Source organism: Cervus canadensis, chromosome 21, assembly GCF_019320065.1.
Source record: "Cervus canadensis isolate Bull #8, Minnesota chromosome 21, ASM1932006v1, whole genome shotgun sequence".
In the NCBI taxonomy this organism is placed as follows: domain Eukaryota; kingdom Metazoa; phylum Chordata; class Mammalia; order Artiodactyla; family Cervidae; genus Cervus; species Cervus canadensis.
In genome coordinates, this window is record NC_057406.1 from 10,914,372 (window position 1) to 10,931,224 (window position 16,853).

A 16,853-nucleotide genomic window follows, 5' to 3' on the forward strand; every position below is an offset into this window, starting at 1 on the left:
TCTGAGAAATTAAGAGCATCATCTTGGGCTTGTAGAAAGAAACAGGGATAACAGAACGGACCTACGTTCTAGCAAACAACTCAAATGGCAGCGAGGATGTGCCCCCAGAGAGAAAGTTTGCTTGTCGTCCTTCATTCGGAGACTCCAGGCCAGCAGGGTCCTCTCTGGTTTCTGGCAGATCCAAATAATTGGGGGTGAGGACTTCGATGTCGAAGCTATTGGTTGCTGGGCTGCTTCTCAGTCTGTGGCTTCAGATTACAGCTTTTCACTCCCCAGAGGATGACAGCAGAGGCATACTAATCCTAAGTCTTCACTAAGGGTGACCCTTTGGGGCGTGAATTGAGCTGTGCGGTTGGAGACACACGCCGGCCTGTGTCGTCTTGGCTTTTTGCCTTTCTCTCTCTTTTCAAACAGCTTCATCAAAACATAATTTACATGCTGGACAAGTCATCAGTGAGCATGGACAGCTCAGTTATTTTTAGTAAATTTATAGAGCCGTCCAGCCGTTACTATAACCCATTTGGAAACGCTTCCACCACCCCAAATTTCTGAGCCCTATCTGCAGTCAGCCCCCGGCAGTCACACCTGCCGTCTCTCTACGGATCTGCCTGCCTTGCAATTTCATGTGGATGGAATCACACTAGGTGGCTTTGGGGGTCCATATTTTTTCACAAGGCACCATGTTTCATGGTCTGTTCCTTTCCATGGACGTACAGGTCACTGTGGGTTTATCCGCTCGCCTGGTGATGGACAGCTGGCTGGCCGGCTTCCACAGGCTGGGGCCTCTGTGAGCAGAGCAGCTTCCTGGCTTGTTCCAGGCCTGGTGCTCCAGGTCAGGTGTGTGTGCAATGACCCAAGGGATCCCTGGTCCCTGAATCATATGGGGGACGACAGTGTCTGCACCATTTCCTACCCTGGGGTCTGGCCCCCAGGAGACCCCCTTCATGGAAAGGAACTTCGGTCTGTTTTTGGTGACTTCTGAACTTTTGAAATCTTTGCAAATTTGGATGTGAGGTTAAGTAATGGGAGGCTGTAAGACGGTGGAACCTGAAAAGTGAGCCTCAGACCTAAGGAATACATAAGAAAGTGGATGACAAGCACCTAGAAATTGAGAGTAAGTGGACTGGAAACCCAGGAACCAAACAGATAGTAAATTTTATTGGGTTCACTGGTCTAGTGATGGCTTTCTGGGATGATGTGTTCAGTCATTGTGACAAAAGTGCTGGGAAGATGAAAGATAAGACAAAAGAGAAGGTGAACAACATAGACGGAAACTTGGGTTTCTTTTTCTTGGGTCTTGCTCTCAAGTGCAGTAAAGATGCTGCTAATCTTTGCACTGTGACCCCTGATCTGATAGCTTTCCTTGCATCCCAATTCCTCAGAACTGAAATGAGGAAAAGGTGAAGGCTGCTAGAGTGGGTTCCGAGTGTCCTCAAGGGAGGAGCATGGATCTCGGGGCTTTATAAATGGATGCTGGAAAGAAAACAGCACCCAGGGGATGCAATCTCATTAATAAATGAGATAGGACCAGATTCAGAAAGTCGGTCTGCAGGATCAAGTGCCTCTCTGCTATCCTGAATCGGTCTTGAACAACAATAAAAAAAGATTCGAGAACAATTAAGGAGCAATAACAATCTGGTAAAAATAGGTGCCTATAAAAAGCACTAAAGGGAACACTTGGAAAATGTGAACACACACAGATCAGCAGGTCCTGGCAACGTGCCCTTGAGGGTGAGGGGAAATTAGTCTAAACGTGAAGACATGTTGGGTTTTCTGCAGAGCTGTGGATTCCCAGAGAGGAAGGTGGGAGTGTGAAGTTGGAGAAAAAGCTGAAGCCATGAGGGCTCCCCATTTCAAAGCAGAAGTGAGAGAGGAGGGGTCATTCTGGAAAGTTCCAAATTAAGTCTGTGGCAGAAGAATAGAGGTGAAGATGAGAGAGATTTTGGAAGTGTGGTTAATACCAGCAGGAGCCGGGACTCTGGGAGAACGCCAGCAAGGGGCTCCAGGGGGAAATGACCAAAGACAAAACCAGTTACTTTCTGAGGCCCCAAATCTGAGCAGTGAATAGAAAGGAAGTGATTTCACGTCTGGGTTTCGGCCAACCAGCTCTCTTCCAGTCTCAGGGGTAATTATTGCGCTTGGGAGAGCGATTCAGAATGACCTGGCTCGAGCGCCACCAAACAGATGGGACAACCAGAGACAAAAAGGATGGACATATGGTGATGTGTCTGTTGAGGAACAAGGAAGGCGCCTTGCAGATGCCTCCAGAATCGGGGAACGTGTGTCTCCAAAGGCTGCGTCTTCAGGGACTGGAAGGGGCAGCCCACGGGTGGAACAACAGTCTACCGGCAGCCCAGAGCTTTCTGGTGTGGATTCGACACCCAAGGTTTCCCATGTCTACACGCTCACAAAGCTGTCTCAAGTATAAAAATCACCGGATGTAAAATCCCTTAAGAAAACCAAGACAAGGACATTCAGGCACTTTAGCATAATCTAAATTTGCAGAAAAATTCAGGAATTCAACCCAAAGTCTACAATGAAAAAAAGACACCCATTCCAAAGGTGATGCCAACGTCTCCAAAGCAAAGGGGGACTGGGGTCAAAGGTTGCAGGCTTGGGCCCTCCACCCTCTGGCTGTGCTCTGTGTGTCCAGGTTCCCGTATGTGTCCCTCCCTGTCAGCGCTGGTCACCGTGTGGGTGGAAGGAGCCCTCACCACTGTGGGATGAGGGTCCCTGGACCAGCCCAGGATTTGGTGCAGGACGCTGAGTGAATTGACTCTGCAGTCAGTGTCCTGGGCGCCCTCCCCATGGGGGGCTGGCTCCACTCACGGAGAGGCCCCCTTCCCGCGGGGCTGGCAGGGCTCCTCCCTCGGGGGCATGTCCCCGGAGTCCGTCCTTGGGCTCCCCAGCTGACTGTGTTTCTGCGGCGGGGGCTGATTCTTTTCCGAACCCGACGGCGGGGGAGATAAACCATCAGGTAAATAACCTGGGTGTTTTCTGGAAAGAAGCAGGCACATTTCCTGGTCTGTTTACCCTCAGGAATGGACAGCAGTGTGTTCCCAGACTGGCCATCCAACCGGCCAGGCCAGTCCTGCCGTCCCCTGAGAGCAGAGGGGCCACTGGAGGTCTCGGCAGGCCTACGGCTGTCTCGTCCAACACAGAGGAGCCACGGCCTGGGCTGTCACACCCAGCATTTACTGGCCATTTGAGACCACTGATGGCCTGACCACAAAGTCAGAGGCTTCCAGGCGGTGCTGGTGCAGCCCCACAGGATCCTGCTGCCCTCAGGAAACCCGCCTTGGCTGGTCCCCAAGCTTTGGGGCAGAAACCTCTGGGCGGGGGTGGGGGAGGGAGGTGTGTGAGCATCTCCCTCAGCTCAGGGAGCACAGTCGTGTGGGAGCAGGTTGCTTAGTGGGAATCTCACCATGCCCCCGCCCCCTCCTTGCTCAAGTGAGCCCAATCATTGCTCAGCTGATGGGGTCTTCTAGACCTGACATCCCCACGCCGGCCTGAGAAATCTGGGTCAGACGGGTCATGACCATTTCAATAGGACGGCATGAACTCTATATGTCCTACACTCGCTCTCAGGCAGGTCTTAGGATGAGCCCTAAGGAAGCTGCACAATCAACATTAAATGTATTGGTTCAGGGCAGCTACAGATGGAGCCCAACAAAAAGAAGGCTTTGAATTAAAGGGGGAGAACATTACTCACTGTGATGTTGGGTATTTCTTTAAGCAAGGCTGAAAATCTCAGAATTTTAGCTAAAGTCAAGACCCAATTCCTTCAATTTTAAAAGTTTTTTTTTTTTTTTAAAAAGAACATGACAGTTTATTTTATATAATCATGACCCAGGAAATGCTCTCTACAGTGAAAAAACAGTCTCCTCTTAGACTCACCATCAAGAAAGTTAAAACAATTGTGTGAATCTCTGACTGTAGGTTCACAGTTTGGGGGTTTCGTTTTGGCTGTGGCCACGTACAAAGACCCAGTCAATCTATTAAGTCTAACCAGACCACACAGATCAGGGGGTCTGCTTTGGTTTCTGAATGTGAGTAACTCATGTCACTCCCTCCACTGAATGTTCCTGCCACACCCCAGGGCAAGGGGCTCAGGTTTAATTTATTGCCTGGGTTGAGGGGAGTGAGACGCGATGGACATGGAGGGGACAGAGGTTTCCTTCAAGGCTTCAGAGGATGCTCCCCTTTCTTTCCCAAGATGCCAAAAAACTAAGGCGGAAGATCTTGTTTGAAAAAAGTCACACATATCAAACATGGCTCACTCCTTTGCAGAGTATATTGTTTTAAATAATCTTTTGTGCTAAACTACTTTGTCTGTTTAAAAGCCTTGTCAATTTCTATTTAAATGTTTTTTTAATTTTAAAGTCCAGCTGAGATGTTAGGAGCTAAAGACAGCAGTCTGTGGAGTGTCTGTGAAGCCCAAACTTCAGTCCTACCAGGGGTGAACTCAGTGAGCAGCATGGCTGGTTAAACACACTGGCTTATGGGAGGGATGTGGAGAGCCACACCTCCCGGAGGAAAGGAGTTTTGTCACAGGCCGTCCTCCTCACTTGGACCGGGGGCCCCCAGACGGGAGGTAGAAACACTGAGGCAGAGGAGCCAGGTCACCCCAGAGGTGAGAAGGACGCAAGGTTGTGAGCCTACCGGCTGAGGGCGGGGCTTCCTCCCATGGGCGGGGCTTCCTCCAGAGGGCGGGGCTTCCTCCCATGGGCGGGGCTTCCTCCCAAGGGCGGGGCTTTCTCCCGAAGGAACAGTTGATGATCAGCCACATGAGGGGCAAGGGCAGAGTCACCAACTAAGCTCTGATTCTTAAAAAATTCAGCGTTGGCTAAGCGCCTTGTTTAGAGAGTGCTTATCAGTGCCAGACAGGGCTTCCCTGGTGGCTCAGATGGTAAAGAATCTGCCTGCAGTGCAGGAGACATGGGTTCGATCCCTGGGTTGGGAAGATGCCTTGGAGAAGGAAATGGCTATTCACTCCAATATTCTTGCCTGGAGAAGTCCATGGACAGAGGAGCCTGGTGGGCTTCAGTCCATGGGTTCTCAAAGAGTAGGACATGACTGAAGTGACTAACACACACACATACACACAGGGCAGTGATGGACAAAGCTTATGTTTAGCTATTTTAACAGAGACTCATTTTAGTAAACACAGAAGTTAGACCCCAGAGAGAAAATAAAATCCCTGCCTCTCTTGGCAGAGGAAACGCGGATGCCAGAAGGCAGGGCTCCCCAGCGGCCAGGAGGGATGGCGCCTCCCTTACCTGCAATGCCCTCCTGGTTGTAGCAGGTCTTGTGCATCTTGCCCATGAAGAGCTCCAGGCCGATGATGGCGTAGATGATGATGACAAAGAGCACGAGCAGGGCGATGTGCAGCAGGGGCACCATGGCCTTGATGATGGAGTTCAGGACCACCTGGAGACCTGCAATGACAAAGGTCATGCTATCAACCCCGCTGCCTGAAGCTCATGCCATTTGCTCAGCCTTGCCTCCCATGAGCGTCTTGCCGCCCAGTTTCAGGTGAGGAAACCGAGGCTCCAGGTTGCGCAGTCAGAGTGACGCCTGGTGGGGTGCGGGAGTGGATCCAGGTGGGCCTGATTGCAAACCTCCCCAGGAGCCACATCCAAACGACAGGACAGGCAGACACTGTCCTTCTAAGGGCCTCTCAACTGGGGAGGAGAGTGATCCTAGCGATAGAGGTGGAGTTGTCTTAGCGTACTTCAGCATGGTTAGAGGGGGAGTTCTGGTTTGCATGTGTCACCTCAACGAATGGGTTCTGAAGTCCCCTGATCCTTTCAGAGAAAAAAGAGTAAGTAAAAGGCTTCTTTCACAATAGGTCTTGTCAGCACCCAGGGGTTTCAGGCCTATGCTGCTGTCTTACAGGGAGAAGGACCCCTTGCTTATAAGCTGAACCGTAAATATCATCCCCGAATGTTCCTCGTTCAAAGAAGAGGCTGCACATGTTCATTTGTAAATGGTGGTTGCCGGCAAGCCCCCGAGACCTCCCCCAGGTCCCAGGAGGCCTTCTGTCAACAGGGGGACACCATCTCCACATCCAGGACAGAAGTGGGGGAAGGGCTGGCTCCCTGCCTCTCGTCCAGGCTGGTTGTGTGGAGGGTCACACAGACGCCAGGACCCCCACCTCTGAGTCACCCCCACCTGTTAGTCTCAGACCCACCCACCAGCCGGGGACCACCTTCCTCCTCTCCTGCACTGAGGGTGTCACCCCTCTGCCCCCACTGCCCTTGGCACTGGTGCCCGAAGGCTGGGCACTCCCTCCCTGTGCCCTGAGGGGGTCCCTGAGGCTTCATGACCTGGAGGAGAGGGGTTCACAAGTCTAATTGGGAGGACTCACCCCAGCCATTAAGCGAGCTGGGGAGAGGAAGCAAAACAAGAGAAAAGCCGGAATAATTTCACCTGCGAATTAATGAGAGGGCTTCGCAGCCTCCCAGTAGAGCACGATGCTTTCCGATCCGCGTGACTCTGTTAATTAGCAGGTTGTACACACTGCACGCAGGTGTGCAGAGCCTCGGAGGAAGCTGACAGCCGAGCTGCACACTGGCTTTTGGGGTGACTGCTGGGGGCATCCCCGGAGGAGGCTGTTCAGGCCACGAGGAGAACGTGGCAGAGAATAGGGGGACACAGGATGGGGAGGGTCCTCCTGCCATACAAGGCCCCTCCCTCTCTGGACTCCTGATCCAACAGTGCTTCTTTCAGACTCAGACCTGCCATCCTTCCTCCCGCTCCAGGACCATTATCTGCACTGTTCCCTCGGCCTGGACACTTTCCAATAACTCCCTCAGCTTATCCTTCTGCTCTCGGCCCAAGGCCCACCCCACCCCTCCCGCCTGCCCCACCCCGGGAGACACCTCCTTTCATCTAGGTTTTGTTGGAAACTACTCCTTTCCTTTGGAGCTGAGTCTCCATTTGCAGTCACATGTTCATTAAGTGGCTTTTAAATGTTTATACCCGCCTCCCACGTTGGGCTGAGCTTTGTGAATATGGGGACTGTGGGCCCCTGGCCCTTTCATCGCTGAGACTTTGCTTGATGCTGAGCACATGTGGCCTAAGACAGCCAAGCACAGGCTGCTGCTGCCGTCACCAAGCTCTGGGGGCTTTGCTGTCACCAAGTCTGGCACTGGGAGCTCTGCAAATGGACAGGCGAGCCCCCAGGGCCTGCAGGACTGGCTGTGAAGGTGCCTAGAAGAAGTCACGCCCGTTCTGCCCACCGTCGGGGCCGTAGAATTCCTGACCGATGCTATGCTCCCACCCATCCCTGTCAGGGTGGTGGGTACTCCCCTCCCCAAGCACCAAGATCAGACCTGGGCCTCCAACCGTACCAAGTCCTGCCAGTTCGCTTTTGCAGGACTTTAGACAAGTGTAAGTAACTGTTACTACATAAATAATCCATGTTCATCATGAAGGAGATGGGCAATGCTTATGATAGAGAAATGAGAAAACAAAAGGAAGGGGGAAGAAAAAATAACTCGTTTGTGGTCCCACCCCCGGAGGGAGACACTCCCAGCCTCTTGGGGTGCATATTGGACACTGTGGCCACTGGATTGGTCACTCAGCTTGCTGTCTCCACATTACAACTGGGATGCTCGTTCCAAAGCACACACGCAAAGTGTCTTCTGACGCACTGTTACCCACGTTCTCCAGCTGATGGCCCCTGACTCCGGCCCACACCGCACTTTCCAGCCTCAGCCTCCCTATGTCAGCATGTGTTCTTCCCCCCGTGGACGCTGCTCCCTGCCTGACGCGCAGCCCCAGCCGCCCGTCCTCTCATCTGTGCTCCTCGGTGTGCGGCAGGCTCATTGCACAGGCTGCTTTCAGAAGTCATGCTGTTCATTCAAGTATCTCCTGGAGACACCGAGGGGTGTCATTGGGAAAAGACGAGACCCGTGGAGTGGGAAGCACACAGGCACAGAGGGGGCTGTCCATGACCTTCACAGGATTTAACCTGCTGTTCTGAAGAAGGAGAGTGGTGGAATTCAGCATGACCACAGGAATGGAGCCAGGGCCAACCAGGAAGTCAACACAAATAGACTGTCCAAGAAACAGACCTAAGGTGGAGCGGGATGCTCCGAGAGGCAGAGAGCCTCCCATCCCCAGAGGGATGCAAGCAGTGACTAGATGAGCTCATGGAGGAGGAGCCTTGGTGGGGATTCAGCCAGTGGATGAAGAGTGACTCCAGGGTACCGAAACTCCCAGCCCTCATCGACGTGGAATGAAGACTTGCTGGGGCAGGAAGATGACCCCAATCCCCCTGGCACAACCAGGGAAGTAGGTACTGTCAGTAACTATATCTTACAGAGGAGAAGAGTGAGTTCCAGAGAGGTTAAGCATCACAGCTGGTGGAGAGGCACAGGGCTCAGTGCTGGTGGCCTGACTCTAGGCCAGGGGCTGCACGACTGGGCCCAGTGCCTCCATGTGCCCTGGCCCATGCCCTTCAGCGTCAAAGACCCACATCTGTGAAGCAATAGCACACGCTCGTGACATCTTCTGGGAAGGCGGGGGCCTCGCGCTGCTTCCAGGGGGCCCCACTGCCTCTGAGGCCAGGCTAGCAAAGGCTTCAAGCCCCTGCCCTCCATCTCACCACCGGCAGCAGCCAGGATGGGGTGTACAGGTGCCACCAAGGCCCCTCTCTCAGTGCCCCTCTCTGCAGCGCCTCCGCACATAACTGGCTCTCAAGACCTGAGTCTGAACAGCTTCTCCTAGGAACCAGCTCATAGCTATCTTCACAACAGGCCCCTCCTGCTTCCAATCCAACCTGGAAAACTCAGCAACATCTCTGCACCCCAGTGCCTTCCTTGGATGGGCCAGTGAGCAGGGTCTCTGAGAAGGCATGGGTCCAGACGAGCCTGGAAAGCACCTCGAGGACACGAGACCATGAAGGGCCCCATGGACACGATTACATGACGTCACTACGGGCCACACGCATGGTGAATATGTGCTCTTGGCCCTAAATCAGGACGTGAGACCTGACAGACACACGTGGACTTATGGGGACAGCAGGAATGTGGAGCAGACAGCTCCATCTGGCACACAACATACAACCTGGGAGTCCAGTCCCCCATTTGCAGTTTGTGTGGGTGGCCTCCTCGTGAGGGATGAACCACCTACCCCCACCCCCACCCCAGGAAGCCCAGCCGCCAGCTTTCCAGGGAGATGGGACTCTAACGAGCAGCTTTGCTGGATGCTGGGCTCAGGTGAGGATGGAGAAGAAGCTGAGCTGCATGCACTGCCTTTCCTCTTCTCCTTCCATGCTGTCGTGAGGCCCAGACCACTGTCTTCATTCCTGCTGAGGACAACTTCAGACTTCCAGCTTAGGGAAGATGTAGAGGGTCTGAGTATGCAAAGCATGGTATTTTCCCTTAGAAGATTGAGAGGAGCCATTGATTATGGAAACCAGCCACAGCATCTTCCTTCAAGACCATGTTGACACTGGCCTGGAGGTGTTGGCTATAGGTGATGCTTGGCCCACGATGATGAGTGGCTGAGGCCAGAGCAGGCTCTTCTGATTCATCAGGTCAGGAGCCTCTTGTCCAGCCATGCTCCAGTGAGGAGATGTTTTGTGGGGGCCCTAGGGGTGATGGCAGGTTGGGGGGTGGCTATGACTCCATGAGTCAGATCCCAGAAAAGAGGACCATGAGACCTGGGGGCCGAACTGCATATGCAGGTGTGTCTGAAGCAGACCCAGGTCACCTGGCATAAAGGGGAGGGTTGGGGTGGGTGGAGAAACCATTGAAGACCCCAACTCAGAGGTCTCTGCTGATGTTGTTTGATTTCATCATTCAGAGTGGACCTAGAGCTTCTTGGCTGGCAGCTACAAAGGCACATTTACATCCCAACTATTCAGATTCAATGGTGCCTACCAAGCTGTGGGAAAGCAACAGAAATCACCAGGAGACCTGATTGAAGCTCCAAAGGGAGTGATGCTGAGGATCACTGAATAGGGGGAGGTCTGGGCTTAGCACTGGGTGGCAGGTACAGGCTTCTCATGGATGGACCAAAGTTGGCTGGAATGGGAGAACTCTGGGGTCACCACACTCAATGCCTTTGTTTTCACTCAAAGTCATTTGTTGAGCTATGTTCCATGAGTCACCTGCTGCCCCAGGGATGGGGGCAGGTGGTCAGTATGAGGCCTAGAGGCCTCGCCCTCAAAGAGCTTATAAAGAAGCCAAACATGGATCAAATAACCACTTAATCAACATGGACTCACAAGATACTTAAGTGTTTTCAAGGAAAAGACAGGGTGTCATGAAGGTCCCACCCACTCCCATGGCCAGAGGGCAGAGGAGATGTCTTCGGGCAGTGACACATGAGCTGGAGGTTGAGCTGGAGGTTGAGCATGAGGGGAAGAGGACCCAGCTGGGTGGGTCCAGCAGAGGGGTCTGCATGTCCCACATGGAAGATGGCCTGCCTGGGTATACAGAGACCCCAGCTCCCTCATCTGCCAGCCTCATGCTCTCCTGGGTTTTGTTTTGCTTCTTAGAAAAATTCCTGGAAGATTTGGGAATCCAGTTACTAATTCTGTTGGAATTGTGAGGAAGCAGAAGTCACTTTCAGAGAAAATTATTTGGGCTGCACCCAAGGAAGGCCTCCTGACGACAGACATCCGATGTCATATCTGCTTGTCCCTATTAGCATGTGTGGCTGTGACTATCATCTGTGTCATCAAAACCAACATCATCATCATCATTGATGATCACCATCATGATCAATATCAGCACCATCATCACTGTCATCATCACCTTTAATATCATCATCATCATCACCATCACCTTTAATATCACCATCATCACCAACATCATCACCTTCAATATTATCACCATGATCACCATTATCATCATCACCACCATCAGCATCAACATCACCATCATCACCACCACCATCATCATCACTGTCATCATCACCTTTAATATCATCATCATCACCATCATCACCATCATCACCTACAGTATCATCACCATCATCACCATCATCATCATGACTTTCAATATCATTATCATCACATCATCACTGTCATCATCACCTTCAATATCATCATCACCATCACCTTTAATATCACCATCATCACCAACATCATCACCTTCAATATTATCACCATGATCACCATTATCATCATCACCACCATCAGCATCAACATCACCATCATCACCACCACCATCATCATCACTGTCATCATCACCTTTAATATCATCATCATCACCATCATCACCATCATCACCTACAGTATCATCACCATCATCACCATCATCATCATGACTTTCAGTATCATTATCATCACATCATCACTGTCATCATCACCTTTAATATCGTCATCACCACCTTCAATATTATCACCATCATCACATCACCACCTTCAATATCATCATCATCACCTTCAATATCATCTTCATCACCATCACCTTTAATATCACCATCATCACCTTCAATATTATCACCATCATCACCATTATCATCATCACCACCATCACCATCATCACCACCACCACCATCATCACTGTCATCATCACCTTTAACATCACTGTCAGCACCATCATCATCATCATCACCATCGTCACCATCAACATCAACATCAAGCTGAGATCACTGCCCTTATTTCTGATCTACAGCAACAAGTTTGTACTAGCTAGAAACTGGAGCCATGATGAATCTCACAGATCATGTTTTGTGGCTTCACTTGGCTAATGAAGCAATGGACACTTTTTAATGGCCTAATATGGTTAGTGGCTTTCAAAAGCAAATAGATTTAAAACTAGAGAGGCAATAGTTCTCTCTTGGGTTAAGGGGTAAGCCTGTCACCCAGAGGTTCAAGGGTGCCTGATGAAGGAAGGAAGAGCTCTTGCATGGATGGCTCCCTTCAGTCTCTAGCTTCATTATTTTTTTGCATGTTCTTATTAAAATGTCTTTACTCATTAGAGATTTTCATTTACTTTTAATTTAACCTTTCCATCTTAATAAATTTCTGCATCCCACAAGTGCTTCAGTAAGCGTGAAAGGAGGGTTTTGACCTGGAAGAGGGATAGTGGGTCCTCTGCTGCCTAATAAATTACAAACTATAAGAGTAATTAAAATATCAACCTTCACGTTGAATTGTTTGTATTAGAAAAATGAGCTGGAAAGAGGAGCTCAAAGGAAAGCTATTTTAAAAATTCTGATATTAAGAGAAAGTAAATATGGCTAAATGGAGGCTACAGAAATAGCTCCAGTTTCCTGAGGACCCAGCTTGTGCTGAGCACCATGCTAAGTGCTCTACACACATCATTTCACTGAATCTCCGTCTTGAGCAAGATAAATGAGCTGAGGCTTGGGTAACAGTGATGAATCTTCCAAGACGACACACCTGGAGCTGGAGTTAAAAACCAAGCCAACGTGGGGACTTCCCTGGTTGTCCAGTGGTTAAGAACACACCTTGTAATGCAGCGGACGTGGGTTCAATCCCTGGTTGGGGAACTAAGATCCCACATGCCCCAGGGAAGAGCCCACACAACCAAAAATGAAATAAAATAGAATTAAAAGAAACAAGCCAACTGGACTGCAGACTCTCCACTATCAGCTGCTGTCTGTGCAAAATCAGCCAATGTTCCTTATGAAAGTCTGACCGCGTGCCGAGGCAGGTGGTGGCCCCACATGGGGCCTCAAAATCCTTCTCAAAAGTGAATCTCTCATGACAACACTGATCAATGGGAAGTGACTGGATCAAGATTTGCTGCCCTGTATACGCTGCCTTCCTGCAGGTGATGACTGTCTCTGCCACAGGAAACCTACAATGCAGGCTTCTCTTGGCACCTGCCAGTGACAGATGCCTGGGCCTGCACTTTTTCTTCTGTTTTAAACATTTTGGGGAAAAATTGTGAGATATACAAATAGAAAAGTATAAAACAGAAAGATGTTACCATGTACAATTTATCACAAAATGAAGCCATGTAACTGTCACTCCAATCAAGGAATGGAACATCGCCAGTTCTGTGAAGCCTCGATCATGCTCCTCCAGGTAGTAGCTCCTCCTCCATCAAGTTTAACCACTATATTATACTTCAATAACAAGTTAAAATGTACTTCACCATGTTAGTAAACAAAATCCTGAGTCTATCAGTAAATGTAGAAAAAAACCACTCTGGTGGTTAAGCAGTTAAGACTCCATGCTCCCAGTGCAGGTGGCATAGGTTCAAACCCTGGCTGGGGAACTAGGATCCTGCATGCTGCATGGCGAGTGACCAAAAAATAAAATAAAATTAAAAAAAAAAAACTCTTGAAACAGCCCATCCAAAATTATACAAAAAATTTAAAAAATCACAAAATTCAGCATTTATTCCCTAATCTTTCACATTCTCTGTATTTTCCATTCTTTTGATTCTCTGTGCTTTATTCTCCAGATTTCCCTCTGAGTTCACCACAATTCAATAATTCCTTTTTCCGTCTGCCAAATCTTTCAATCAATTAACTGCATTTTCATATTTGCTACCGTATTCTTCATTTCTAAATCTTACATTCAGTTCAATTCCATATTTTCTGATTCTCTGGAAAATCACTGACCTTGTCTTTGATCTCTTTGCATACAGTAAATGTGGTTATTTTCAAGTCAATATCTGATAATTCCAATATCCAGATCCCATGTGTGTCTGTTTCCATTGTTTATAGCTTCTTCTCCTTTTCATTCACATTGTCTTGTCTCATTGTGGACCTAGTTATTTTGTAGGTTGGGCTAGACTCTATTTTTGCAAAACTGATCTTTCAGAAAATTTGGAGAACTCTGATGATGTTATCTTTCTCCAGAGATGATTCCTATTTGTTTTTGTCAGACATCTTTTCCAAGTTTTAGAAAAGAGAAGATTTAGAGTATTTTGCCCAACAATTTCTAATTGTCCCCAGCAGGACAGTTAATCCAAATGACCCCGCCTGCCACTTCAGAAAGCAAAAGTGACCTGTGCTTCCTCAGGAAGAAACTCCCTGGGGAGGTCCCCTCATTATAGGTTTCCTTACTTCCTCCATCCCAGAACCAGGTCACTGGGGAAATCTTTGACTATATGGATGTATTCTTAAGGGTTGGGAAATCTCTGACAGTCAAATTCTCCTAGTGCTGGACCCTGGACAGGGCTTTTTGGAGTGAAGTTCCTAGAGACTGGCTGTGTGTGGAGTGACATGCTTGATAACAGGATTAAACAAGGGGGAAATCATGGTTGGGCTATGGTTGCTCCTTCTCTCAGAAAGGTGTAGAAGATGTGGGTTTCGGGAAAATTGAAGTGTCTCCAAGACTTTGGCGGCAAGTGAGATATATTGTTGAGTTATCAAGTTGGATGGATCCCTAGGGAGCCCTGAGAGCTCACTAACTCTTCTCCCATCAAACACCATTGCACCAGGCAACCCACAGCTTCTTCCTAGCTGTCCTTATGTGGAGTTTAATAAAGAACCAGGCCTGTTTATTGCTGACAGCTTATGGTTGTCATGAATTAACAGCACAAATTAACCTTTCTATGTATGTTCTTAGGATTCTAGACTGACTTATTTCCCATTTGGCTCAAATCACTAATGAATCAATAGAGATCTTGGCATGGATCAGACTTTCTATAGGGGGAAAATCTCCAAACATATGCTCAGTGGTTTTGTTTTAGAGATTTCAGACTTACTGGAAACCAAATGCTAGGCTATTTTCTCTCCTCCACTAATAGCTGTGTGACCTTGACAGTCATGTTAATTTCTTGGGTCTAGGTTTCAACATTGTTAACATGAGGATATTGGATGAGAAAGCTGTCTTTGGCTCTAAATTTTGATGGGTTGTTATTTTCCAAATATCTTAAGAAAGATTCTAATACCTTTTCCTTCCTTCAACCACTACTGTTGCTTATACACAGTAAGTCTTCAATAAATGTGTGAAAAATAAATTAACATATACCTTGTAAATATAATATAGTATTATATTATGTCAGAAATAATATATATATAGCTTATATAACATATATGATTTACATCTGATAACATTCTAGCTATTCATTTTATGATTTAAAAGTCAAGTGCACTTCCATTTCCAAAAGGAGGAACTGGTACCAGACGAGCCCTTTCACCATAATCATTAAAAAACTGGACAAAAATATAAGAGGCAACTGTTTCCCACAAGTGGACATGAAGTATCTCAGGCTTGTGATCCCCAAGAGAATGGAAACTCGGAGGTGAAAACAGTAATCACTCTGGTTCTCTGACTGGGAATAGTTTCCTGACTGCAGTGGAAAGAGCAGACAGACTACTGCAGTCCCACTGGTCTGAGAATCTGGGCAGCTCTGGTGGGACAGAAGAAAGGAGACACCAAGGCAGACAGGGGCCCCAGAAGTTTGTGTAGGGGTCCCCTGTGTGTCCATGCTCCTGCCAGAGTGGAAAAATCAAGTTAATATTTCATTAAGACCCTGAGCAATCAACTGAATCATCAGAAAGGGTACATCTTAGGAGCCAGGACCTTACCCTGGAGTAAGATGCCCTCTCGACACATCCTGACAAGATCACACTCAACTGTGACAAGACCTGAAGGGGAAATGAGTTGGGAAGTGAGGAGCCTGGGCTTTTGCCTGATATTGACCAACAAGTACAGAACTACAAGTTCATGGCAGGGCTGCCAGTAACTGAACTGTCTGCTGAAGGGTCAACACTCTTAGGAAGGTGGATGAATCCAGGTCTTTATGACATATGACTCACGATTCCAGTATTCAGAACAAAACCACCAGATACATAAAGAAATGGGAAAATGTGACATATAACCCAGAAAAAAACAGTCAGAGGGGATTGAAAATGAGATTGCTCAGATGTTGGATTTAGCAGACAAAGATTTTAGAACAAATTGAAGACTGTTTAAAGAGTTAAAGGACAACATATTAAGAGGATGAAAGGAGTATATGGTTCTAAAGAGAGAACAGAGAGGGAATTTCACAGATAAATGGAAACTATAAAAAGGAACCAAATGGAGATTCTCTGACTCATTAAATAGGCTTAATGAAGATGGAAGTAGAAGAGGGAAAAGTAATGAACTGGAAGAAAAATTGATAGAAAAATTTCAACCTGTGGACACAGAAAAAGACTGAAGAAAACCAAAGAAAGCCTCAGAGACCAATGAGATAACAGAAAATGGCCAAACATAAGTATAATTGGAGTTACAGACACAAACGAGTGAGATTGGAGTGAGGGAAAATATTTGAGGAAATAATGGTCAAAAACTTCCCAAACTTGTTGACATCCAATTTATGGATGAATCTGAGCTGCTCAGACAACTCTAAGCAGAGCAAATATACAGTGAAGCCCTTCACAGTCCAGTGGTGAAAACCAAAGATAGAGAGAAAATCTAGAAACAGTCAAGAAAGAAGAAACATATATACAGGGAACCATGGTGAGAATATCAGTGACTCAGAGAAAACTGAGACCAAGAGAAAGTGGAACAACATCTCTAACATGAAAGAAAAAGCTGTCAACCAAGAATTATATATCCAGTGGAAATATTCTTCAAGAAGAGGAAGGGCTGAAGACACCTTCAGATAATGAAAACTGAGATAATTCATCAGCAGCAGACCTCTTTCACAGAAATACCATAGACATGTCCTTCAGAGTGACGGGAAATGACACCAGAAGGAAATGTAGATCTACAGAAAGGATTAGACAGTCTCAGAAATGGTAAATAGGTGGGCAAATATAAAAGCTTTTACATTTTTACTTTTTCTCATAATTTACTTAAAAGACAACTTACTAAAGCAGGAAATATTAACACAGGGTGGGATTTATAATGCTCATGTAAGTAGAAGATGAGATGGTTGGGTGGCATCACTGATTAAATGGACACTAACTCGGGCAAA

General features: G+C 48.0%; 1 protein-coding gene across 17 annotated transcripts in view; it reads right to left on the reverse strand.

The window, feature by feature from the left end:
* CACNA1C (calcium voltage-gated channel subunit alpha1 C) overlaps positions 1-16,853 on the reverse strand; it is a 449,723-nt gene that overhangs the window by 119,678 nt on the left and 313,192 nt on the right. For all 17 annotated transcript variants that reach the window (XM_043441750.1, XM_043441741.1, XM_043441743.1 and 14 more), the window contains exon 6: positions 5,280-5,438. In XM_043441750.1, the coding sequence (XP_043297685.1) occupies positions 5,280-5,438 (159 nt within the window). The remainder of the gene's footprint in view (positions 1-5,279; positions 5,439-16,853) is intronic.